This window comes from Athene noctua, chromosome 3, assembly GCF_965140245.1.
Source record: "Athene noctua chromosome 3, bAthNoc1.hap1.1, whole genome shotgun sequence".
NCBI lineage: Eukaryota > Metazoa > Chordata > Aves > Strigiformes > Strigidae > Athene > Athene noctua.
In genome coordinates this window covers 77,274,476-77,302,407 of record NC_134039.1, presented here as the reverse complement: position 1 = coordinate 77,302,407, position 27,932 = coordinate 77,274,476, and the positions used below count along the sequence as shown (strand labels likewise).

General features: G+C 35.5%; 1 protein-coding gene across 8 annotated transcripts in view; it reads left to right on the top strand.

Annotated features, from left to right (window-relative positions):
- The window catches only part of CACNA2D1 (calcium voltage-gated channel auxiliary subunit alpha2delta 1), a 427,358-nt gene that overhangs the window by 286,369 nt on the left and 113,057 nt on the right, over positions 1 to 27,932 (top strand). For all 8 annotated transcript variants that reach the window (XM_074903424.1, XM_074903423.1, XM_074903422.1 and 5 more), the window contains exon 7: positions 9,980 to 10,111. In XM_074903424.1, coding sequence (XP_074759525.1) covers positions 9,980 to 10,111 — 132 coding nt within the window. The remainder of the gene's footprint in view (positions 1 to 9,979; positions 10,112 to 27,932) is intronic.

Here is a 27,932-nt window from a genome sequence, read left to right as displayed (position 1 = left end):
ATAAGATTTCTTTCTTCATCACATCCCATTCCAGTTGTTTTCTGCAAGTTTACTGCCTCTTTCTGGGGTTTTATATAATCACAAAATAAATTAAAAACTAGACCTTCAGTAAGCACGTGATTATAAAAATGTATTTCTGTTTGGACGTTGTAGAACAAAGGACTGCTATACCAAGTGAATAAAGCAGTGAATACAGAAAATTCAGATGAATCCTAAAGGAGTACTTATGGCAATGATGCAGACAAAGAAGCTTAATTTTGCTGTGTTCCCAAAGATCCTTTTGAGTCTTTTATTATTTCAAAGGCATTTTGAGTCTTATGAAGTGATTTGTAAGGATGGGAGTTTCTTCATTTGCTTAAAAATCTAAAGTAATTTCTGGCTTCTAATTCCGTGATCTACTTATTGTATTAGACTAACAAAATGCTATGTACACAGAGAGTGGCTGAAGACTGCAGGGTTACAGTTTTCTGAAGATGAAGGATGAAATCAGTTCCCTGTGCAGGAAAGGAGTTTTTTCATTAACTTCAGGGAGGCCAGGATTCACTCCCAAACTGGAATTCAGCGTGGCATCTCAGAAGCTCAGGACTGGGAATCTGTGTTTCGTTCCTCATAGATTGAATGATGTAGATGAAATAAAAATAATATATTTTTCCTCTTTTAAAGATACAGGCATTCTTTGTTTGTAACAAGAAATAGCAGTGTTTTCAGAGAGAGAAAGAGAACCTCTGTATAGGCAACGAGCTTTGAACTGTCACCTTTCTAGTAGTCTATAGCCCCTTGATCTTTAAGAGAAAAGAGGTTTTTTCATATTCCCTCTATATAACCCAGAAAACAATACCAAACCAAACGTAACAATTGAGGTACAATACTTATGATGATGCCAGGCTATAGAATGTCAATTTCTGTTTTATTTTAATGTTCTTCTTCTGAGAGGGCATAATGCATTTGCACATGGGAAAAGATATTTCATCTGTTGGAGAGAGGGGACTTCTTCCTTGGGTAGCTGAATTTTAGAAAATATCTACACTCTTCCTCTTCAGAGCAACCTTTGGCCAAAATCACCACCACCAAAAGCAGCAAAAAGAAAGACTGTGAAAATTTAATTGTTTTTCGACCCCAAGACTCATCCATGAGATGGTTAGAATATTGACAAGGAGCAGGAAGCTGTCACTCTGTACTAACTCGGGTGATGAAACAGACCTTAGCTCATCATCATTTTTCTCACGTTTCCCACTTGTGCATTGTATTCCCCTCACTCCGTGTGTCTTGGATTTCTGTTGCCAGAGATACATTTAGATAGATTAAACCAGTCTGCTATTCATTAATATTTCATTTATATGGGGATTAAATTAGAATACATTAGACAAATCCACTGTATTATTTTAACATTTATTAAAATGCCCTAAAACTCGGGCATAAAAATTTATATATATATATATATATATATGTGTATATATATATGTTCTCCATATATGGTCTATATAAGATATATAGACAGTAATTTTATACTATGTAATTATTAACAATATATTTAAAATATAGATTTTATAATATATATGAACATACATATGTATGTACTATATCTAGAGGTGTATATTAATGTATCCATAATTTATTTACAAACTTTCAATATTCATTAATTAAAAATTAATAAGAAAAACAGTTTTACTTACAATTGTTGTGCTGCACTAACTCTGTATAAAATTGTATGGCTTGTAGTTACTACATTTCAGCTTCTAAAAGGACCTTTTCTTTATTTGTAACAAAGGCTAATATATCAGAATAGGGCAGGAAACAGCTTTTTGCTTGACAAACCCAATTCCTAATTTATCTAGTCCATGTCATTCCTTCAATAAACTGATCAAGGTCTGTATTAAAAGTTCTGGTCTTCTTGCTCATGTCTCCTATCAGAATGCCATTCTAAGACTTTCTGCTCTAAGAGACACCTTGTAATTAACTAATCCAATTTATTCTTACTTATTTTTTACCAATTTATTATTATGCCAGTGCCGTCATTATGCCTACCTACCCTTTTCAGGGTTGGACGTGCTTTCTGGCTCTGTTTCACTTTTCTAGACCATATTACTCAAATTCTTTGTCTTCTTTCAGAAGATAAGTTGTCTGTTCTCTATCAGGTATCTTAATGGCCATTTTCAGCACTTCTTCCACTTGCAATTCATCTCTTTGACATAATGGACCAAACGAACACGCAGTATCCCAAACACTGTGTCAAGCAATCTTTATATTGTTGTACTAACGCATCTCTATTTTTGCTGGAAATACTTGTGCTTTCCAATTTACCATTGCTGAGGAGAGGATAGAAGGAATTGCTGTTGATAGCCAGTATACATCTTCTAAGAAAAATTTTAAGAACTTTTTCATAGGTGGTATACATAAAACTAACATGTGATAGCATCTGTTTCTAAATTAATTGAGTTTTCAGACTAGAAGTAATATAAAAGGGGAACTGGCAAAATAGTTTAAAAATTGCAGAAAGCATGAGGTAGGAGAGCAAACATTTTTGCATGAGTTAACCTGTTTCTAGCTCTTTTTCTTCTCACTTAACCCAGCTACTGCTTATGATTTACTGATCTTGTAAGGTGCTCTAGTGACTGGAAAGTTATTGAAGTGGTGATATCCTGGCAGACTGAAGACCGAGTTTAATATATTATTCCAGAACAGCATTTATAGACAGCCTTTTGATTTGTTTTGTTTTTGTTAACACCTAATTACATTTTTTTAAAAAAAAAGAGAAGTCTTCATTAAAGATCAAGCATATCTCTATAGCTAGTTAATTGGAGTGTCACTATGATATCTTTTGAAATGCTAACAAAAAATGAGAGCAAAGTGAAGGAAGACCAGAGTTAATATGTGCAATATAGTCATCATTAATTTCTAAGTGGGTGTTTTGGTGATAGTTAATCCTTGATATTTCCATAAAAATGCAACATACTCATTTAAAAATAATTCATCTGTATTCTTAAAGAAGGAATTATTTCCAGTTAGAAGGACTACACTGAAGTCACCTGTAAAAACTAATACCAAATAGTAAAAAATCAGGAGGTGCTATAATTACTTTAATAAGTTAATTCTGGTTTTCGTTTTACTTAGGTTCTTACACTGTGCATAGCTCTACAAAATCTGAAAGTCCTCCAGAACCACTGTAATCAATGGTATCTTTCATGTGTTTTGTCTTCTTGCCAGAAAAAAAACGAGACACTAGAGTACTGTGTGGTTGATCACATCGGGTATTATTCTATTCTAGAATACACGCTGGTATATTTAGATAATAAAGGAAACAAGGCAAAAACCAATGTTCATCCTTCCCAACTTGTAAGATGCACAAGTACTGTTATGGGAGATAAGTTGCAGAATATAACATGGGTGTCTTTTGTGTTTTATGGAGATAAAGAACTTCTTGAAAAATTATGTGTGTACTGAAGAGTCTATGACTCTGCATTTTATTAACTCTTTTTTGTTGAGCTATAATAGAAGCTTAATTGCATCTTCTCTTCTTGACATTTTTATTCTCATTTCTTTCTCCTGGGCGTTTCTTATTTTAATGAGCTTTTACTGTGCTTCTCTAGCTATCAGCATGTGGCAGCTAAGCCAGTCAGCAGACAGCGTATGGCATTGCCAATTAATTTACTTGATTTGACACAGACACAACAGTATGCTAGACATCAGTGACTTCTTCAGACAATTATTTATAGAAGTGTCTGGGACATAATGTCAGATATCTAATAGGGTGTAGAGAAGTTGTTCATTTAAAGGAAGAGTACATGACATTTTATCATTTATGCTTTTAATTAAGAGTGAAAAATATCTACTCTATAAAATTTCCTTTCAGCAATCTTAGATGTTGAATTTATTTGATTTCATTATTGTTCCATATGCTAAAAATTGTATTTTAATATTTGCTTTTTATGCACCATTGAATGCATATTACCTGAACAGATCTGATTATCCCATAATTTTATATTGTTCTGATAGAAAATACCAATGCCACTTTCAAAGCAAGATTTTGTAACTGTTTATGTATACAAGATCCAGCAGTGCATCACTTAAAGTAATGACCTATCCAATTGGAAATGCCGCTATATAATAACTATTGTGTGTTAAATTTTCAGACTTTTTTTTTCTTTTTCTCCCATGCTTTGAATGAAAAGAATACATTTCCTCTGCATTTGTAAATCCTTGTTTTAGTAAAAATTAACAAAGACCGTTCAGTTTGTAATCATTTTCCCATTTGTAATTCTTCACCTCTTAAACTATGTAGTTAAATAAATATAACACTTTCAAATCAGCTGGTGGATGTTTACAAACTAAATATAAGTTAGTACAATGTTTGTAACTAATCCGTCAAATTTGGTACTTTGGAGTATATGTGCAAACTATATTTAACTCCTCTTGCAGTTTGTAGATACACGCTCCTACAAGCCATGTATGTGTCTCACAGTGTGCTCTGGTTAATCTGCTTAACCTGTGTAGAGAGGTTGGATAAAACACATCCCATTTTCCCTAGCACTCAGAATTTTCCTATTACTCCCTTTAAATGATTTTTAATCACCTGTGAAGTTTTTTTTGATGACTGTTTTGAGCTGGACACTTTCCTGTGGTTTTCTATGGAAACCCTAAGTATCTAAATTCAGATTTCTGATTCCACTCTGAGGACCAGTTACCTTGGAGACAGTGTTCAGTTTGGAGCCACTATAATATTTTCTTTACTCTGGCCTTTTGTTCATGCTGAACTTTTTATGAGAGAAGTAGATGGTTTAAAACATGCATCTAAACTTGCAGGGTTGAACTTCAAGTTATGACCAGACTAGTTCTTTGAATTACTGAATTTGGCAGCTATGGAGAAAATGTGTATGTGTGTGTGTATAGATATATACGCAATATCTATATGAGCCAGGCAAAAATTAATTAAAATACTTTAAAGACAAAAAGACCATTCCTTCTTAGGCCTATGTAAAACAAAATGGGAGTACAACTTGCCAATGACAGTTGAGAGTGTGTAACGTTCTATGGAATTTAACATAACCTGGAAGGAATGCAATCTTGAAAAAAATAGTGAAACATAAATCATAAAGAAGACTAGTTTACACCTTCAGCAGGGTTTCTATAATATCTGATTAACATGGCTACAGATGGAAGCTTCTGTGTCTGCACACATATATACAAAAATATGTACTTGTAAATATATTGTCCCTCTGTGCCCACTTTTAAATACCATAACATTTGACTGCAAATATATATATTTCATTCATAACAATAATCTTTATCTTTAAAGAAATCAATGAGTCAGCTTCATTGAATAAGATATGGAAATGTAATACGTTCCACACACTAAAAGAAGATTAATGAACTGCTGGGGAGCTCCCTTCTGTTCTCCCCAGTGTATGTGTAGCTGCCACGTCAGGGAACAGGAGCTCACTTATTTTCAGATACAGTAAATAGCTCTCAGGCTTTTCAAATAAAGTTGTACTCTGCCTCGTATGCAGGCCAGAGCCTATATATTGAATAAATCATCAAAAGTGTATTCCAGTTCTTTTAAAGAGAGCACGGTAGTGCTCTCTATTTTTTATTGATTGCATTTGCAGAGGAAAATTGAATCCATTCCTTGTCAAGGCCCCTAAACCTCATGTCATAAAGAATAGGGAAAAAAGAAAAAGATGGATGGAGTTCAGTGGAATTAGCCAGAAAGACTGATGTTTCCTATTGTGTGACGATAAATTTTATTTTTTCATCTTGTCCATATCAAGTGAGAGGTAGCAGCTGAAGTACTTTGAAGTAGTAATCTTCAAAGAGTTCTTTTAGCAGAATTGGAAATAAGCTTATTGGAGAGTTATCTCCAACTAGATTTTCTGCCAATTATCAGTCAAAAGCTCTTTCCTGCAAGGAAGTTAACTCAAAAGGAAAGGCAAGTGTTTCCAGGACTTACAGCATCTCAGTAGCTGTGGCTATGACACCTCTAAACATTTTATTTCAGTAAAATGCTTTTTTTTTTTTTTTTTTATAACAGAACAATGACTTAAATTCTCACTATATTCAGGAAGTCAGTATAAATCCATGTATCTCAAATTAGGGTATTTTGACGGGTGACATGGTCTCTGCTATGAGCTAGTGAAAGTAGCACTGCATTGGTTTTTATGTGCAAATTAAGAATCATGATGTTTTAGTAGGAATTATTTGAAGAATAGTTTTGTTGCTGTTTATGAGCATCTTTGTTTGCTCTTCTTTGGCTGGCAAGTTTCAAATCCGATGCTGTATGCTTTAAACCAGAATCGAGGGGTAGGAGTTTGAAATTGCCTATTACCAGAGGTATTGCATTCAAAAGAAAAAAAAAAAAAAAGTGGGGGACTTGATTTACAGCTTGTCTTTTGAAGTCCAGGATGTATTCTTTAGCAGAATCAAAAGAGCAGTATAAGTTATGGAAAAACAGTTAGAGAAATAAGTGATTAAGGCTAAAATTCCCAGCACCCTTTTCCTTATTTACAGATTACTGGATTACTTAACACAAACATGGGTGCATTCTATATCAAGTATACTTGCAGATAGAATGAAAAAAAAAAAACCCAACCCCAAACAAAAAACCCTGAATGAAAGGAGCAAGTTTGAATTACAGATAGCAAACTACTCCAGGAGTAATTGTTTTAATGACTGTAAAATCAGCTATTTACATATCAGTCCCACCAAATACACTCTGTGTGTCTGTTCCAAGCACAAATGGTTGTTGTCATAATATAAGAAAGTGATTTAAGGTGATATATGTTGAACTTTACATGTGTGCTGTTAAAATCTGTTTCTGAAATGAGACTTGGGCATTAAACTATGAATTTCTGGAGTGCAGGAGGATACTTTTTTTAGTACCTGAGAGCAGATATGTTGCATATTGTTAGTAGCTTTTTCCCAGATTTATTTTGTTTTACTTCTGTAACGATGCTCTGTTCTTGTTGCTTATCTTGAATTCCACGATATCTATTTTTTTTAATTCCAACTTCATTTGTTGATTTGTGTTTTTCTTCCCCTTGCTACAAGTACGTGGATTTTTTTACAATGTTGTGTTTGTCTCTGGGAGAAAGTTATAGAGGAGGAGGAGGAGAAGAAGGAAGGGAAAAGTGGGACGTAAATAAGATCATAAAGCTCTTGACGCTGACTATAAAACATCGCTTCTCCAGAAATATTACAAATAAGATCTAGTAAGCTATATTCCTTGCTTTATCGCCTAATCTCAACAAGTCTAATAAAATGCTGAGATTATCAATTCTGATATATCCATTTAATACTTCAGTACTTAGTTATTTTACTATTTGTAGATTGTCTCCTTAGTTTCTCCTTTTTTTATATACATGTATTTTAGATATATATTTATATATATGTGACTGTGTATGTGCAGAGGTGTGTTTAAACAAATAGGTTCATATATATATAACTGCAATACATATTTGGGTGACGTTACACAGACACTTCCAGCAACAGTATTTGTAATGTATAGTAAGATGCTTAATATATCTTAGTTGAATATAGATAATTCATTAGTAAGCTTATGATCTGAAGGAAATCCACTCTTTAGAAATATTGTACCACTATTCATACGTGAAGAGTTTTTTCATGGGGTGCATAGTCACCAATTCAGAAAAGCATTTATGAGCATGATTAGCTTAAAAATATTTTTTTCCTGATTAAATGTTTTCTGAGTAGAGGTATCAGTGGTCTGATGAGGGTGGTAAAGTCACTCACAGATTTGGAGGTAGAGGCTGCAGTAATTTTAAGTCAGGTCACAAGGCCAAAGAAATGCATTATTTTATATTGTTATGGGGCTTGGGAATTCATAGAGGACCCTGAAACCTAAAGGCTTTGTCAGCTGGCAAAGAGATAAAAATTATTGTCTCCCATGTGCCTTGAGTGGTGTAATCTCCAGTGCTCTAAATGCCACCATGAATGACTGGCATAGTGTTCCACTGGGTCAGGTTCTCTGTTCATCAGGTGAGGAAACAGTAACATGAAAAAAAAACAAAATGAAGCTGTAAGGAAATTCTTGTCTAAGTAAAACAGCAGAGCTTCTAATGATTTCTTGGAGCCACTTCGGGAAGTAAGATTTGACACAAAGTTAAGTTTAGAAAGTCTGTACATAATGCTTAACTTCACAGTAGGTCAAACAGGATCTAAAAGATTGAACAGAAACCATTTAAAAATTATAATTAGCTTCTCATGGTGCTTCAGGGAATATTCCTCTTTCTTAAGTAAACATATATATGTATAAATATGTACTTGACAAAGAGACAGGTATATAGTACAAGCTTATTGCTTAGAGGGAATCTTAAGAGTTGGAAATTTAATATGATATTTCTATAAAAAGTTATCTCTTGAGAGAGTAGTATTATCTTAAAACTACTTTGAAAAAAACAGATAAACCTTTCTGCAAAACACATGGAGTAGCAATTTTCTCCTTAACCTTTAAAAACAAGCCTATAAAATTCAGTGTTGTGATCTCATTTCTCTAGTAGCTGTTAACAACCTCACTTTGGAAATGGGCTGTCAAATGTTAACTTTCAACCTGTCCTTATTTTTATTGGGTTTCTCTTTTCACAGTAGCAGAGGGCTAGAATGCAGACTGACATAGCAAATTTTGTACTGTGATGCTACTCAGGTGCTTTAAAAGTGAACTGGTTTTATTTCAGTTTAACTTTCCCATTTGCAAGAGAAGTTTAATTTTCTTTCCTGTGTGCAATACCACAGTGTAAGCAGGATCTGTATTACAGTGTTAACTTTTGTAGGATTTATACCTACATCTTTGGATGTTTTCAAATATTTTTTTCCCTCTATTTCCTTTTCCCCTCTTGGCTTGCTAATCTAGGTGTTTCAGTTTTAGAAACGTTACTTACAATGCTATTAGGCATCACAAAATAAAGAATTAGTGGCCAAACCAACAAAAAGCCCTTGCCTTTTCTAATTAACTGAATACTTGCTATTGCCTAACAATATTAAGATTTTTTTTTTTTTTTGGGGGGGGGGAAATTAATGCGATATTTACAGCTTATTAAATGAGGTGAAAAGCATGATTTATCATAAATTATATTCTGTATCACAAAATTTCATTGACTACTGACTATAGGCAATTGACTATTACTGTAGCAGTGTTCATCAATTTTAGAATAAGTAACGTATATTTTTTCCCCAAAAAACATAGAACGTATTAATATATAATATGTTTGATTGATTATATAATGCATTTGATTGATTAAAACAAGAATTGGTACAGGACAACTTTGTGAATGTAAGTTTCTGTATAACTGGCCACATAGTGTTTAGCTGAAATGAGAATTTCCTGGTATTTTAAGTTCATTTTGGAACTGACCCAACTCGTAAATGTTCACATTGCTGATCCTTCTGTAAGTGATCACATCTATGAACATTAAGATCTTGTTAGTGTGTGATAATGGGTACCGTTGTGCCAGCAGTCCCACTTTAATATTACAATTCAAATAACTCATCATTGTCTTTTTCCCATATAATCCTCTTACAGCATCCATTTGGAAAGGGACATCTTTGTTACCTTTATAAGAGGTATATACCTACTTTTGTTGACGTCATTCTAGTTGTTCTTATTGCAGTGTGTTGTAATTATTAAACACCAAGTTTATATGCTTGCTTTTATTTTTCTATAACTGGAAAGTGCAACTAGAGTGACATCTCAGAAACAAAGTATTTGTAGAAGATACTGGCTATGCAAATAAGCCCACAGTCATTGCCTACAAATAATTCAATGGGAAGAAGACAGCATGAGAAACGTAAAAAAATTTCCCGAGGAACAGGAGCATGTTTCTTTAAATTTACTTTGTGAATTAGTTAAATGGAATATTACTTTCTGCAGTAGTTCAGATTGCTTTTTGTAGTCATCATTGCTTGTGTTAGGATGTAACTTTGTGTGTTAGGCTGTAACTTTGTAATACCAAATATGTTTTGTCTTTGACAGCAACCATAGTGTTAAATGAACTCAACTGGACGGCAGCGTTGGATGATGTATTCAAGCGGAACAGAGAAGAAGACCCCACTTTATTATGGCAGGTTTTTGGTAGTGCGACTGGCCTCGCTAGATATTACCCAGGTAACTGAAGTCTCCTAAAGAGCTGGCCTGTGCCACATATTGCCTTAAAAATCCCATAACTAAAAATTACTTTCATACATAGATGCAGTTTCAGTATATCTGAAGTATCTCAAGGACTGTGAAATTATTCTGTCAAAAAGCTGGTATGAGGGGGAGGAAACTGGGGGTGAAATATGTAACTAGTATTTTTTACAATAAGAGGAACAGAAGATGATGTCCTTTGAAAAGCTGAAGAGTTAGATTTTATTTTTATATTATTTTTTATGTGTTGTGTAAATAATCAGTTGAATATTCACCAGTGAGATTTTTTTACCTGTCTAGTTCTAAAAATAGTGACTGAATAACTAGACAGAAAATCTCATGGTTAAAGTCAGTGAAAATATGATTGCACCATGCTATGTTTATGTCCTGCAGAATCCACGATCTCTGACAATTATGTCTTTGCTATTAGAGCTAGGGTCAATGAATTCAACTTGATTATTTCAGCCAGCACCTGTTCCACCTGTCAAAGAATCCCATTACTAGATCACTCTAATTAATTTAAATAGATGTATATTTTACTGAATTTAGATCGTCAGTTACCTTAATTTGATTTTTGCTGCATACTAGCTAATGGAAAGGCTTGTTTTATAGCAAGGCATACTGCCTGTGCTGCTGCTGTTCTTGTTAAGTGATGCTGTTATCAATGACAGAATAATGTGTCCACTACACACAAGTCAATTGTGTGCAGTGTCTTGTCTTTTGCCTACAACCAGCTGGGGAAGAACTTTTGAGATCCTTTATCTTCTGTTTATACAAGCCTGGGTTTCTGAGGGTGAAGGGGATTATTCTAAAGCTGTTACTGTATCATTAGCACCATTGCTAGCACAGGCAGAGAAACTGCCTTTGGCTATTTTACAGGAAGAATATTTCATAGCACTTGAATCCTGTTTGTTTTGTCATGCTAGATGCTCATGAAATAAATGCAGTGAGATGTTGCAGAAAAAATAATACTGAAAATGCTAATTTCATGTTTCTTTTATTTCCAGTTGTTCTGTTTCAGTGCTTTTCAGATGTATTAGAGGTGTGTTAGGGGTCACCATTTGTCACTGCTTAATATATAGTGATGTTTTCCATCTGTTGAAAAAGAAGTGTTTCTTAAATGCATCCCTGTGTCAATCTCTAGGAAATTCATTTTCAAGTGTAAGATTATCGCATGTATTGAAAAATATATTCTTACATCTAGCTAACCTGTTTACTCCTACTGTTTACCAACACAACACAGAAGCCTCAGAATCTCTATGTATTCTTCCTCAGAGTACCTCTATAAAATGGGAGAAGCTTGTTTTCCCTATTTTGCAAGTGGATATTTTGCTTGTATATACTCCATCTAAATGCAGATTTAAAGATCCTCACACCTCCTGCTTACTCTGTTGATAAGTGTCTATGTCCTTATTAGCTGTCTAGTCCTGTCAGAAATTAACTTCATAAATTTCTGAGTAACTCCCCAATGCTTAAAATCTGCACACACAGAGTAACCTAGAGCAGTCTGACAGTCCTGAAGTTTTATGTGCATTTTTCTGTGAGTCTTCTCCTTCCCGCTTCCTTCCATTTATAGCTCAAATTGATAAGCTCTTTGGGTTCTAGACTTTTGGAATAGGTCTTTGTGCAAGGTTGTCCATCTTTCTCTTTTTGTAAACTCTTTGCCTCAGTTTGCTGACGCACACAAATGTTCTGAAAATGAAATCAAGTTTCATATACTGGAATGGATGTTTTTCACATTTGCTTTTTTGAAGTGATATTATAAATTGTAAAACAGTGCTTCATTATATTGGCCTTAGGGAAGCATGATTCAAAGTGATTAATTTCTTCATAGTATTGATGTTTGTGAAAGAATTTGGAAGTATCAAAACCTAAAATTAAAATGCATAGATAAATCTGCTCATTATTATCTGAAATATATCCACTCAGTCTTTCCTCCCCTAAAAAAAAATTTGTCTTTGGTACCTCTAGCTGTAGAGGGTGTCTTCAATCACAGGTTTCTTGAACTAATGTTTTTATCTGATAGTATGGCACTGCCTTGAATAATGGGCTAGATGGTACATCACTCGTGTCCTAAGTAGGCTCTTGGGCTGTTCTTGTCACCATAGTAACCAGCAGCATGAAAGGATCTTTTTATGAGTGACCCTACGGGTGGAGAGTATGTGTGAAACATAAAGTTATTTTTCTATTACATATATATCCCATTGTTTCCTAAATATATGCTATTTTTGGTACTGTTGTACACTGCTTTAGTATCACGTACATGATTTCATATAATTTTCAGCTGTGCTTTGTCTGATGCTTCGGTACATTTGTGTTCTCTTGTCTCTATCGAGAGGACAAGACAGCTTCGTTCCTTCTCAACCTAGGTTGAGATGCATGGCAGTTCTTTCCTCAGACCTTCTTCTTTATATATGATAATAAATGGTATTAGGCTTAGATACAATAGTAATTAGATGGAGTATAATAAGAATAGGAAACTATTTTACAAAAATAATTAACAGCATCAGGTAGAGGAAGTAATGGTGCCAAAGTACTCGCTTCCTTTAATATTATGACTTAATTAGTCCATCAATGTTTCTTACGCAAAATGTCATTTTACTGAGGAGAAAAGCACATTGTATGTGCTGTTACATTTGATTTTGTTTTGAAGTAGAAGAAAATATGTAATCAAGGCAAGCCAGATTTAGGAAGATATTTGTGTAGATGGATAGGTACAGATGTGCAATAAAGATAAGTATTAGAAATATACACATGAACACACATATGTTGATATTTGCAGTGATGGCAGAACAAGTGCCAGGGATAAAAAGGAACTTCCTATGTTTGCCTTTCAAGATGCCCCAATAGAAACATTAGAGACTGCATTGAGGTCAACTTCAGTCTTCATAGATTAACACATTGCTTCCTTTTTTTTATTAACTATTTTTCCCTAGAATATGTTCAGTTCAGCTCCCATTCTCAAACATCAAGACAGAAATGGCACAGAAGAGGCAAAGATGCAGAATATTTCCATGGGCTTCAAACCTTTTTTTTTTCCCACCTCTTTTGGTTAGAATTTTAATCAGCTTGAGTTTTATTCAGTTTCCTCATACAGAACTTTTTCCTCTTTAAATTATTTAAGAAAGTGTGTCTTGCCTAAAATAATTCTAAAGATTAGTGAGGGTATTTAGTATCAACATTTTCATTAGTTCCAATGGCAGTATATTTGTGAAGAGAAATGCTAGGCTCTATTACTGTGCTGGCAACCATTCATTGTGATATGAAGATGCCAAGAGTAATTTTAAGATTTTTATTAGCTATTCTGTGAGCTCTGAACAACTCAAGAGTAAGTAAACAGTAGTTTAATAAAAGAGTTCAGAAGAATAAACAAATAAAGTGAATGGAACTTTTAGGAAGGATGTAATATATAGTCATTCTTATGTTTAAAGTTACATATATCACAAATTAGTCTTTCTTTCAAGAGATGGTTTCAGCATTGTAAGAATGCATTTGCCTTTTTACATACATTTATGGACTTGTATCAGAACCAAGACAGGAATCTCTGTCTTCAGGTGATGAAGATACCTGATAAAATTCCCAATTTAAGAGAGAAGTGTACAGGAGGTGAAAGCAAGCACAGATGACCTGGGAGGAATACAGAGACACTGTCCGAGCATGTAGGAACAGTTAGAAAAGCCTAAGCCCACTTGGAGCTGAATCTGTTGAGGGATATGAAGGACACCAATAACAGCTTTTACAGGAACATCAGCAGCAAAAGAAAAACTGAGGAAAACATGGACTTGCTGCAGAATGTGGGCCTGCTGTTCCATCTTGGGGCAGGGGACTTGTTGACAGAAGACATGGAAAAGGTCAAGTTATTCACTACCTTCTTTATCTTAGTTCATATTTGTATGACCACACCTCAGTGATTGCAGGCCTCTGTAATCAGAGGGAAATTCTGGAGCAATGTTGACTTGCCCTCAGTGGAGGAGGATCAGGTTAGGGAACATTTAAACAAACTGGTCATGCACAAGTCCTTGTGACTTGATGGAATTCACCCATGAGTATTGAGGGGACTGGTGGATGTCATTGCAATGCCATCCTTTATTATCATTGAAAGGTCATGGAAACTCGTAGAGGTTCCTGAGGTTCCTTCTTTTCTAAGGAAATGAGTATCACTTCTATCTTCAAGAAGGGCAAGAAGGATGATCTGGGGAACTGCAAGGTGTGAAATTTACCTTAGTCCCTGGGAAAGTGATGGAGCAAGTCCTCCTGGAAGCTATTTTGAAGCATAGTAAGGACAAGTAGGTTATTGGGGGTGGTGAACATGGGTGAATGGGGAATTCATTTCTGATCAGCCTGATAACTGGCTGTGATGAGATGCCAGACTTGGTGAATGAGGGAAAAGCAGTAATGATATTTGTCTTGAATTCAGTAAGTCTTTTGACTCTTTCTCCCTTAACATTCTCACAGATAAACTGATGAAGTACAGCTTAGATAGGTAAATGGATGATGAGGTGGACTGAAAACTGTCTGAAGTGCTGATCTCAAAGAGAGGTGGCATGAAGTCCAGCCAGAGGCCAGTCAAAAGTGATTTACCCCAGGATTCAATACTGGAGCCAATGCTATTCAGCATTTTCATTAGTGACCTGGATGGTGGGACGGGGTTCACCCTTGGCAAGTCTGTAAATGGTACAAAACTGGGAGTGGCTGATGCACAAGATGATTGTCCTGCCATTCAGAGGGACCTTAACAGACTGGAGAATTGAGCTGGCAGGAAATGTGAGATTCTGTATCTGGTAGAGGAATAACTGCAGGCACCAGGATCTGCAGGGGGCTGACTAGCTAGAGAGCAGCTTTATAGAAAAAAAACCTGGAGGCCCTGATGGACCAGTTGGACATGGCCAATGACAGCCTGAGATGCATTAGGCAAAGCATTTCTAGCAGGTGGAGGAGGTTATCATACCCCTTGACTTAGCACTGCTAAGACACATCTGGAGTGAAATATCCAATTCTAGACTCTACAGTATAAGAGAGGCAGTAAACAGTGGTTTACTGAAAAACCACGAAGAGGATTAAAGACTTGGAGGATCTCTCATATGAGGAGGGACTGAGAGAGCTACCTTTCAGCCTAGAAGAGATGAGACTCAGAGTGATCTTACAAGTGTGTATAAATAGCTGATGGGGAGAGTGAGCAGCCTCCATCACAGTAGAGTTTTCCTTTTCAGTCTGTGTTTTCCTCCAATTTCAAAAGAAAACTTGGAAGAAACTCATACATCTTAATACTCATTCAGAACAAGAGAAACAACATCATGTGTAATTGTTTTCATACATGTCTAGTTGTGTTTGCAGTATCTGTGTAGAGAGTATCGAGGAATACCAGCACTGCTGGGCAGGTGTGGAAGTGTACAACTGATGGATCATCCAGGGCAGAGGTACTCATCCACATGAAGAAAGCTTTTTGACTTACTTCCAATCTTACTCTTTTTTATAGAATGACCATCAGTTCAGAACAGTATAGTCAGCACGTGTTTTAAGAAGTAGGGTGTTAATTTGTTTATTATCTTTTCTTCAACACAAATGCTAATGTGTGGAAAAGACAAGGTTAAAAAAGTAAGTCATATTGAGGCCTCCCGATGCACACAGTGCTTGTCCTGGGGTCAGCTTCACATGGCAGACCGATAAGTTTGTATTGACAAGGCAGTCTCATGTTAGGCACAGAGGTCTGTGAGTCAAGGTCAGGATCAGCAAAATAAACCATGATGCACAGACATCCATACAGTGTAGCTCAGGCAAGGAACAAGGGCTTAAGCTTAAATGAAGGTCCCAAGCCAAGAGGCAGAGGCTCCAAGGCAATTTCCTGCAGCTTTTTGTTCCTTACCTCTTCCCACATAAGTAATCCCAGGTTATGTGTCTGCACCGTGTAAACGTGGGCTTGAACATAGGCAGCAACCACCTAGGAGGCTACAGAGTCTGCTGGTGCATGTAGGGCCCTTCATTTTTCAGGAACAGACTGTTTTTATCTGAAGAAATAAACACATTTATGTGATACTACAATTTACTGCATAATCTCTTCTGTTTTCCCTTAATATTTTTTTCCTTTATTAATGTTTGCTGAAAGAAAGTAGCACCACACAAATGCCTTCTGCTCAGAAACTAGATTACATTTGTTGGGTTATTGATCGCAGATGAGAAGAAGACTCCATATGTTTTCTGTCCATGTTCATCTATCAGTGCAAAAACTAGGTACAGGCCATAGTGTGGCTGTTTGCAAACAATATGAAAATTATTACACTGGATGTAATGAAGTTAGCTTGCAAGTACTTTGGATTCTGCATGATGAAAATTTTCTATTCAAGTTGTGACAGGCTACTTCACCTGTCATTGACACAGAGCTACTATTAACACATAAAAAATGTGAAATGTTGCAGGTTTAATATACAATATATTTTTGCCCCAAATGTGGATATTTTCTGGGCATTTAATTAATTTTTTGACATTTAATAATTCTTAAAAACAGTCAAAATATACTGAAATTGTTAAAACATGTTAACTAGTGAAAGACTAGTGAATTAGACTAGTGAAACTTTCAAGTCATTGAAATCAAATGATTCAGACATTTTAAGTGAGTTTATTCACAGCCAACTGTAATACCTCAGTCTTCATGTTACAAACATATCATTACCGGAGGCATTTTTGCTCATAGACAGCCTTGTAAGCAGTACATACAAAATCCTTTGTGACCAGTATCCAAGTAAATAATACATTCTCATGAAGCTGTAGGGGAGGGATTTCTTTTGTTTAGGCTTTCATTTCTAAACTTATTTTCCATAGCGAGAAGATGCAATGTGACTGATGGGATCATATTTAGCAAAATTTAATTGAAACTGCATTGAAATCTGGGAATTAGAAAAAAAATGGTTAAAAATATGAAATATTCATGTGCCAGAAGGTAACTGAAGTCAGAATTTCAGTTACTTTTTTTGCATTGGCAAGCCTGATCAGAAAAGCCAGACACAGACATAAAGGCATATAGTGCGTAAGTATTGTGTTCTGTTAGACATGGTACTGTTTTGTGTATGCTCCTGTCTGATCTGCAGCCACAGGGACCTTGAGGTTATTGTTATTATCCCATACTACTGTCTAGTGTATGCTCAGAGGCTATCTTGAGTCATGTCGGAAAAAAAGGAATCTTAATTTACATGGTGGCATTTTGGGGAATTTGTTGCCATTTCTTTTCTTGTATTCAACAGGAAATCACAATCAGCTTTTCCGATTATCTCCCACACATAACTTGTATGAGAAAACCCTTTGTGTTTCTTAAAGTTCAGTTTGCAAACAAAATTTGAGTTGTCTGCAGAAGATAGGACCGGGCATGTAAATATATTTTTTTTTTCTTTTTCTTTTTGTCTGAGGGCTCAGTTTTCTTGAATGCCTGTTTTAAATTCTAGTTTCTACCAGGTTTAAAAAAATTTGTAGAAGTTCCCAGCCTTTGTTCTGCAAGGGAACGGTTGTCCATTATTTATGTATAACTCAAAACTAAGATTCAGTTTTCACTACTACCATGAAAGAAAGCTGAAATGTGTTCTGTGGGGTCCTTTTAAGCAAACGTTCCTAAAAATTGATATTATGGAATTCTGAAAGGCAAATTTTTGGAAACAGTAAACAAAATCAGAAGAATTTCGTTGGGAAAACTTTAAGCCACCAAGTTTAAAATTTGGATTCTCTGTGAGATGGCAAGAGCACAAATTATTATAAAAGTTAAAGCACCTTCTCAGTAGTACTAGATATACATCTTCCTGCTTAATTTTTGAGTTTATACTTCTAATTATAGAAACTGGCACTATGTTTTATGCTGTCATTTTAAGACAACACTAGCCTAATTCTAGCCCAGACATTGGGTTTCAGTAGGTTTTGATTCAAGTTAAAAACAGTAATCTGACAGCATTTTATCAAGATCATTGAAATTGCCAATTTATTCCAATCCAATTGAAACTTGCAAAGACATAAAATCGTAATGTTTTGGGGTTTTTTTATAATGTTGTTTACAACTTTTGTGGCAAGAGTTTGAAAAATAAACCTTTTTTTTTTTTTTTTTTTTTTTAATCTTGAATCCATTCCCTGTGGACTTGAACATGTAGAACTTCATTGACTCCAAGTAGACAGAAAGGTGCTTTAATATAGATCAGACTGCTGATTTAATTTATAATTAACCACAGAGCAGTGGACAAATCCGTTACGCAAAAATAATTTAATTAAAGAAGTTGAATATGGTTTGACAGATAGTAAGTTACTTACATTTTGTGAGGTATTTACCCAGCAAATTTTACTGCTAGGATTTAGAAAGCAGCTATCTGAAAGAACAGTTTAATATCAAATTTTTGGCAGACTGCTTGGAAGTGTAGGTACAAACCAACCTGTTCCTCTTTTAATCTTGAAATCCTTCCTAATTATAGAGGCAATGAAGATTATAATTGTTAATCAATGTTTCATTAAAAAGCTGCAGTGGGAAGCATACTATTTTCACTGTAGCAATTACTGATTAAACAAATTTAAAAAATACTTTGTATTTATGTGCCTTTTGCCAGATACCACCTTTCTCTTTGTTTACTTTTCCTTGTAAGATAAAGATCATTAGTAAGGGATGCATTTTGTCTTGGACTGCAGACAGCAGACATTTATTTGCAGTTAAATGTGATGGAGGTAGCAATAAATACACTTAAGAAAGTTTGGCTGCAAAGGATTACTCAAATGAAAACACACTCTTGCTTTAGATGAATGTTTAATAAAAAGCGTGTTTGATCAGCAACACCGACTCAGCTCTCTCAGGCAAGTATATTATATAATATTTGCCAAAGGTAATACTAGAAAGAGTATTACTGATATGGATAGTTTCAGGTTCTGGTGAGTGGGTTTTATATAACAATAACAGTAACATGATGATGCATGAGTAGATTCAACAGCTTTTATGAAGAAATGTTGAACCTAGACTTGGTGTGACAGTATTTGGTCTGCACTGTGCTGAATGTGGGAATGTGCCACACTTGATCAAGATCCAAAAAATTTGAGGCAATTCATAAAACTGAAAAAGAAATACTATCCTGTCCCCAGATGTTCCAACTCTTCCCACTTCCATCTGGAGATTTAACAAAGGCCTATGGGAAATTAAATTTAAAACTTGCTTTCCCAATACGGTATGTCTGGCAACTTCCACTCTCCCAAAGTGCTGCATAGCCATGTGACTTCTTGCTGGTTTTTTTGTTTTGCTTTTTTTTTTTCTTCCATAGAGACAAAACCAGCTTCCAGCCTGCAGCTCTGTGACCCTTCTCTTATCACGTAACCTAGACACACATATTTTTCATCTTTGTTTGACCTTACCCACGTTAGAGATGGAGGGTGGGAGAAGAAAGGAAATAAGTAAAGGAGGACTTTGTTTTGGCTATGCCCAGACTCATATAACTATGAGAGAGCCAGTAAAAAGTGCTACAATATCAACTTCTGAGGCCAACGTTAGGAACTTCATACTGATGAAGAGAAATAGTATTTCCTGAGGAGACTGACTCTTTGCCAGACTTCCAGGTGAACTAAACATGGAGCAGCATTTAGAGATATTGGCAGTCCTTTCATGGAGATATGACTCTGTTTACTTGAGAAATATTAAATTCAAATTGCAAAGTATCTGTGAAGTTAGAGTCCTTCTTAGCTAGATGAGTAGATACTGAACAAAATTTCAGTGTTGGAGTTGAGTGCCTACATAATCTTAACTCTTACTTTAAACACATCAGAGTATGTCTTAATCATGCATACAGATGTTTCTTAAGCTCATCTGCTCCCTCAGTTTTAAAGGTCTATCTGTACTAGTAAACAGAACAAGTCAGAGTTTTATGTGAATCCTTTAGACAGCCCCACAGTGTGACTGAAGGGAGAGCACATGCTGACAGCCTTTCCCAATAGACAGCACTGGATGATGTTTTGTTTCTTCTATACTACAGGCTTCTCCAGCCCTGTTCTAGGAGGCTTCATGTTCTCAAACACCCCTAGGTTATTTTATGCTACTTTGCAGGGCGTAGGGATACTACATGGCATATAACACAGAGCTTAATTTTCATCGCCAAAACACCTTCTGGTTTAAAAGTAATAAAAATACCACTGTCCTCATTTTTCACATAAAATGAACAGGTATAGAGAGATAAAATTACTTCTTCAGCGATCCTCTGAAGGTTAGGGATTCAAGCCAGGAATATGTATAACACCAAGTTTTATTAAGATTCAGTGTGTTATTATATTCATTAACTCAGACTTAAATTCAAAGCATTGTTTAAACATCAGTAGGTGTGTTAATCTTCTCAGGATCTTTGTAATATCAGTGCTGAAGAGTACAGCAATAAGAACCATTTTATTCTTTCCTTTTTTACTATAGATTTGCCTTGTGGATAGCTTTTGTTTATCTACATAATAAATAATTATAATATGATGGGAGCTTGAATTAATTACAGAAAAGTCTTTTTACATCGCTCATGCCAGTATTTTACTAGGATATTCCTATGTAATTAGAGCTTACAAGGTGTTAAATGGAGAAATTCACAGATAAAGAAAAGATAATGGTGCAGTGTTGATTATCCAGAAAAATAATTTCGTCCCCAAAGTCTTAAAATTCTGATTAAAAATACAGATAGAGAAAAGCTAGTATTATCTCTTCCCCTTCATAAAAAAAAAAAAAAAAAAAAAAAAAAAGAAGTAAAAAAAGCATGAACCTATTTCCAGATGTCAGTGAAGCAGGTCTCACTCAACTGCTGGTGCATTCCCTGCTTAGACAAATTAATAATGGAAGAGCTTTAAAAATCAATTTCTAATAAAATAAAATGGTATATCTCCAAATGAAGGATGTGCTGTGCACAGCTGCTCTTGTGTTAACCATTAATGGCAAGCAATAGTGTTTTGGCCATGATATTGAACTCTACAAAAACATCATTACTGAAGCAGATACTAAGACACTAGAAAGCCTAAAAAATCCATACAAGATGAATCAAAAACCTTGAAAAACTGAGTACTTCACCTTTTTTTTAAAAAAAAAAAGGTTTTATATTTTATAGCTGTCAATTCCTGTTGACAACTCAACATTTAAAGGAACCATTAAAGTAAAAAAACAAAACAAAACCCAAACCACTTTCCCATTTATGCAGGTTATAAATTATCAATTAGTTCCCTTAGTGTGTGAGTTGGATAGTTCTACTTTTTGCACTGAAATAAGACTCTGAGTATCATTCACTTCCTTTTTTTTTTTTTGTTGAAATCTGGGAGCAAAGAACATGGACTGACATGATTTGAATCTAACTATACTCATGACATGGAAAATCTAACAATCGTAAGATTTTATTGTGACTCGTTTTTCAAAAGTGATGTGCTGAATGCTGTAGTTGTGCAAGCAGATCCACCTAGTTACAGGAGAATGTGTAATTTCTAGTGAGTTAATGAAATTGCATCTAGCAGGCCACCCTACATTCATAGTGAAGTTCATACCATCTCTGTGTTTTTATCATACAAATTGAAATCTCCAGAATTTGCTCTTATAGGAGAAAAACAGATACAAAACCCCAACAAAACATCTTGTTGCTTCTGTACCTCTTCTTCTCAAGCTCTGATACTTCAGCCCCCTTTGTGAGGATGGTAGCTAGTCCAGGTGAAACCAGTGTGAGCAACACATTTATTGAGGATGAAATTCAGTTTATAAATGCAGAAGCAGAAATATTTACCTTTGAATTAAGATAACACAGAGACATTGAAGGGGTTAAGTTTAAGTTTTACACTGCAATATGTGTTGTGTTCAAATTGCTTTCGTTTCTTTAGGCATATTGGGACCAATAAAATAATGGATTTGTTTGTGTGTGGACTGTTCACATATAAATAGATTGCTGGACTGATCTGGGATTAAACTGAGCTCAGTATTGCCCATAAGCACATAGGTAATATGTTATGAAAAACAATCTGTTAGATGATTATCCTTTCTTTTCTGTATGATGATCAACATAGAATCACTGAATGGTATAGGTTGGAAAGGACCTTAAAAACTATCTATTTCCAACCCTTCCAGCCATGAGCAGGGACACCTTCCACTGGCCCAGGTTGCTCAAAGCCCCGTCCAACCTGGCCTTGAACACTGCCAGGGAGGGGGCAGCCACAGCTTCTCTGGGCAAACTCTGCCAGTGCCTCACCACCCTCACAGTGAGGAATTTCTTCTTTATATCTAATCTAAATCTACCTACTTTCAGTTTAAGACCATTACCCTGCGTCTTTTCACCTCACGCCTGTATAAAAAGTCCCTCTCCAGCTTTCTTGTAGGCCCCGTTAGGTGCTGAAAAACTGCTGTAAGGTCTCCCTGGAGCCTTCTCTTCTTTAGGCTGAACAACCACAGCTCTCAGCCTGTCCTCACAGGGGAGGTGCTCCAGCCCCCTGAGCATCTTCATGGCCTCCTCTGGACCTGCTCAAGCAGGTCCCTGTCCTTCTTATGTTGGGGGCCCCAGAGCTGGACACAGCACTGCAGGGGGGGTCTCATAAGAGCAGAATGGAGAAGCAGAATCACCTCCCTTGACCTGCTGGCCACACTTCTTTTGATATAGCGCAGGAGCCTTCTGGGCTGCAGGTACACATTGCTGGCTCATATTCAGTTTTCCATCCACTAATACCCCCAAGCCCTTCTCCGCAGGGCTGCTCTCAATCCACTCATTGCCCAGCCTGTATTTTTGCTTGGGATAGCTCCAACCCATGTGTAGGACCTTGCACTTGGCCTTGTTGAACTTCATGAGGTTTGCACAGGCCCACCTCTCCAGCCTGTCCAGGTCCCTCTGGATGACACATCCCTGCCCTCCAGTGTCGACCACACCACACACCTTGGTGTTGCCAGCAAACTTGCCTAGAGTGCACTCAATCCCACTGCCCATGTCACCAGCAAAGATGTTAAATATCCTGAGTTTTAAATATACTGCTGCAAAAGACTTTGTGATTATTAATGTTAGGGGTTATTAAAGTTAAGGCTATTTATTATTTTTAAGTTATAGCTGGTTATTATTTTTAACTACCATGTCTCATCACTTTTCACCTTTATTGAAAAATAACCGAATAATTCTGCAATGGTGCTGCTGCCACACCAGAACTCACATGACTTCTTGCTGAGTAATGAGCTGGGGAATACCACATTTCCCAACAAGTGTGGGCTATCTCATACCTGAATCCAGTTTTGTTCATGCAAGTTCACTATAAGATGGAAGAAATACAAAATGAAACTAAAGGCAAAGTGTAAGTTATAAGTTGCACCTTTGTTTCATCTGAGGAAGATTTTACTGAATCTGGCACAGGGGATTGAATAGTCTCTGTTTATGCGTGTTCTGAATATTGACATGAATATTTGAGAAAGAGCAAAGTAAAATTCAACTTGAATATTTGTTTGTCTGACCTGGTAAATGCTATATTGATGTTGACTACCTTGTAACCCTCTGAGATGGAAAGGTAATGAAGTTTGCATCAGAGTAAGATGATGCTGTCTGGGATTTGATAATTGGCATATGTTACCTGTCTTACTATCAGTTTTTAGCCTCTTTCCCTATATGTGACTCAGGGATGTAAAGATGTAAATAATTCGTCTGTGCCTCTCTGTTCCTTGCACATGCACACCTAACCAGTAGAGCAGTGTAGATGTAACTGAGATCTCTTTCAGCAAGAGTTTCAGGAAGGCCTCCCCCAAGGCACTCACCTATGCCTCTGGAATCATCTCATGAATTAAAAAATGGGCAGATGTAGCCAAGGTCTCCATTTCCTGAGGAATACTTGCATTTACTGTCTCTTTGCCCTGAGACAGCCTCTGTACTGCATTGCATGGTTTGTCACGTAATCAATAAAACTGAGGATTTCCACTCTACGTGTGCAGAAATAACAGAAGGGCATGCCTTATTCTTTCTTGAAATATAGCCAGACCCTTATCTCCATAATGCAAACAGCAGAAGTGGGAGGGATATCTAATCCAATGAATATTTTATAAAATATCAAATCTAACCATATGCTAAACAAGAAAATCATCAAAGGAGAACATGACTAAAGCCTAATGTATGCAACAGAGAACTGTCTAGTGTTGACACAGTTCAAAGATACTAGTATGCAACACTGAAACACGGTGAGGCTGACTTCTTCAAGACATTCAGTGAGCCAGGTTCCAAGACATCTGATTAAAATGCATGTTTTAAACAACAGATTATATAAATGAAAACGTGTATCTCAAAATGCTTGATCTTCTATTTTAGTTTCTTAGGAAAATGTGTAATCATATTCTTTGTGTATTTCATTTTACTTTCAGTTTAGACCATATAATGGCTTTTGTCAGTAAGATGTAAGCCAGTTTTCCCAAATGGCTTTACAGTGTGTTGTGTATATGGACCAAGGCAACACGTGTCTTTTTCAGTGTTGTCCATCCTTTCTCATTATTTCCTATGTAATTATAAATGCATAATTACTTATTTTTGCATAGACAGCATTTATAATCTTTTTTTTTTTTTTTTTAAGATGAAATCAGGGTAAATTAAAATTAGGTCATTAGAGATCAAATGTCCTAAGGGAATTTCAGTTTCCTAGTAATAGCAATTTCAATAAGATCCTTAAATACTCAGAATGTTTCCAAAACCAGTGAATGGGTTTAAGACCATTCAAAGCCATCTAAAATTAAAAGTGTTAATCCAGAGAGAGTTGAGGAAGAATAAGTAATTTAGTCATGTTAATTCTTGACGTTGAAGAGGGAATTCAGCACTTCTTTGATGTGAATGAAATTTTAGATACTAAGGGTTGAGCCTTTATTTATGTTTAGCCATGCAGAGATTTACTACTAGATTATGTAAACTGTAGTAGAAAACATCATAAAGATCAATAGAACTATTTTTCTTAGTAAACATTATATTTCTTAACTAGTATTTGTATGATCCAATTAATATCTGATGAAAAATTATGTAGTCACAGCATAAATCCAGAAAAAAATCATCACATGGAGGCTTAAGCATGTAAGTGCTTGTTATAAATGTCTCAACAGAAGATAATATATTAATTAGGAAAAAAATATTTATTGACATGTGGCACCAGAAAATACAGGCTTAATAGCATGGTAAGAAAAATGTTTTTAAAGACCTTCTCCAGATCTCTTTGAAGCTGATGACAATCTTTCCAGGACTGTGCATGCTGAAAGGTCCAAGCTAGTGAAAGTGAAGTAGAATTTAGCTGTTGTGTTCATCACTCTGTCAGTCTCCCAAAATGAAAAACTGTGTTACCACTCACACTAATCTCCAAAAGGGTTAGACAGGCTGTAAGTAGTGTGCTGAGTGGTTTACTCAGAGTTTCTTTTGTGTGTACCCAGACTGTCATAATTGTTCTAAGTCTAGTTCTGGTGAATGTCTTACCTTTTGGTGTGCTTTTAAAGTTAATAATATAGATATAGCCAGAAAGGGACAGTTTGAACTTTGTTGCAATCTTCTAGCAATGGTAGAACTGAGTGCAAGTCTTAGTTGCTCAAGTCATAAAAGAAAGACCCTCTCTGAAGAGCTATTTAGAAGAATTTGTCTTCAGAACCTTCATCTTACTCTGTTTCAACCAGAAGTTTTGAAGATTTTCTCCATGAAGAGAGGGAAAGAAAGGAAAAGGAAAAAAAAGAATTAGAAAAGTTTTATTCTGATTTGTATTCCAGTTTAAAAAAAAACAAAACAACTTTTGTAATACAGAGCCTTTTTGTGCTTTTGGAAATATTAGAGAAAATTTCAGGCATTTCAAATTTTGCTGTTTGGTGTTTTCTCACAAGTTTAAGTTAGTATTAGTTATGCCTCTTCATGTTTCTGAAAGAATTGGCACACTATTTTTCATCTAAAAAGCCCAATTCCCACGTGTGTTCTGTCTGGGTAAGGGGCGTTGACCTCAAGGAAGTGAGGTGCTTACCTGTCAGGTGGTATTACCTTAACATGTATTTGTAGCTCTCAAATTTTGCAGAAAAATATAGCTGAATTGTTTCTCATATTTTCTTCTGTTACACATAGAAAATGTAATCTTAACCCATATTTCTGTAAATTATTGTTCAGAATGTAGAAAAGTTACATTATAGTTCAAAATATTATGTGAAGTAAGTCACACCATCATCTTCTTGAAGGTTATGACATCAGATACGTTGTAGGTGAATGTTCATGTAATGTTTTCAGGAGTTAATTTATGATAGCTAGTCTGTTATTTTGTGAAACTTTAGAAAATAGTTTCAATTTTAAATTGATAACTAGTCAGTATCCACTGTTCCAGTAGAATATGATGATGTTAGAAGCACTCTTCTTCAGCTTCTACATTCCAATTCTCTTTGAACCACCATCCATTTGCTTTGAAAAATGCAGTTAAGGAGTTACACTTATCTCTTAAATTAAGAAAACACTAAAAAAATAAAAGTTTTAATTCACTTCTTAGTGGAAATTGCTAAGAGTTATTGTCACACTAGCAGTGTAAATTGCATTTTATCCATTGTTTTGAAATAAATCCTGATGCATACATTCAGATAATTCTCAGTTTACAAGGACTGTCTAAGATATGGGTCGATTCAGGGGAACATATTTGATAGGGCATAGCCTTTTATTGGATGTCAGTGGAAAGACTGAAAAATTGGACAAAGATATAGCAGTGTTTGTCAGTACCTTGATTTATATTTGCTATTTTACCTAAACCACTTACAATACAAACTGAAATTAGTACACTGGATGCAGATTTTGCAAGTCTTAGGGAATGTACTACAAGGATGGATTTTTAGATGGGTTTCCAATGGATAGGTTAGTCTGGACAGACCCAAAAAGTTCATGACTGAACATGGGCTAACCGTGGCTTTAGGCTCATAAATTACTCATAAATTCAACTTGTGCATACCTAAGTAATGATACTTAAGTTACAAATTTGACATATACCAGTCTCAAAAATTCAATTCTCCTATTTCTGGAAATTTCAGCCTTATCCCTTCAGGTCTCAAAGGACCTCTCAGGTGGTCTGAGATCATAGAAAATACATGTATAGAGTTTGATGTTTTTCTGTTGTACAATAATATGCAGTGTTTTCTGTGACTGATAAATGTATACTGATAAATGTCCTGTGGGTTATGCTCAGAGTAAATATTCTGATTGAGTTCTTTACTAAATGAACCATTTCCTATGTGACAATAACCAGAGTTGGCACATATTAGCTGATGTGCCAACTCAGGTTATTGTCACATAGGAAAGGGCTCATTTAGTAAAATCAAAAATAGACAGTCACTCTAAGCTGGTGGCTTCTTTTTATATTGATGGATTGAGTTATCAGAATTCTTCCCATTTGTCTTAGATGAATGGTTTTTCAGGAAGAATCCTGGAGCTGCCTATATCTTTCTTTGTTGCCTAGACATAAAAATGATTAGCCTTAGGAAATATGTCCCCCAATGCTGTTGGCATACACCGAGAGAGCAAGTTGCAGAACATTATTTCATTTCTTGTAACTTTTCACATATTTATTTGTGTTCATTAAGCTGTCAAATGGTTTTGAAAGGCTCATTTTGTTTTTCAGTAAGGAAAAGTTTCCTACTCTTGCTGAAAATTATGGTAAAGCTTAGATTAAATCCTTGCAAAAGGTTATTAATCTTAGAATTTTCTTTATAGATACACAACTGTTTCCATCTCATGTTACTTCCAGAAAAAAATGATACTTCCATGTTATTTTTTTAATTTGTATTTTTAGGTAAAGCTCTCTTGAGTCAGTGCATAATTTTTAGGTGCATAACTGATCAGTACAGTATTAT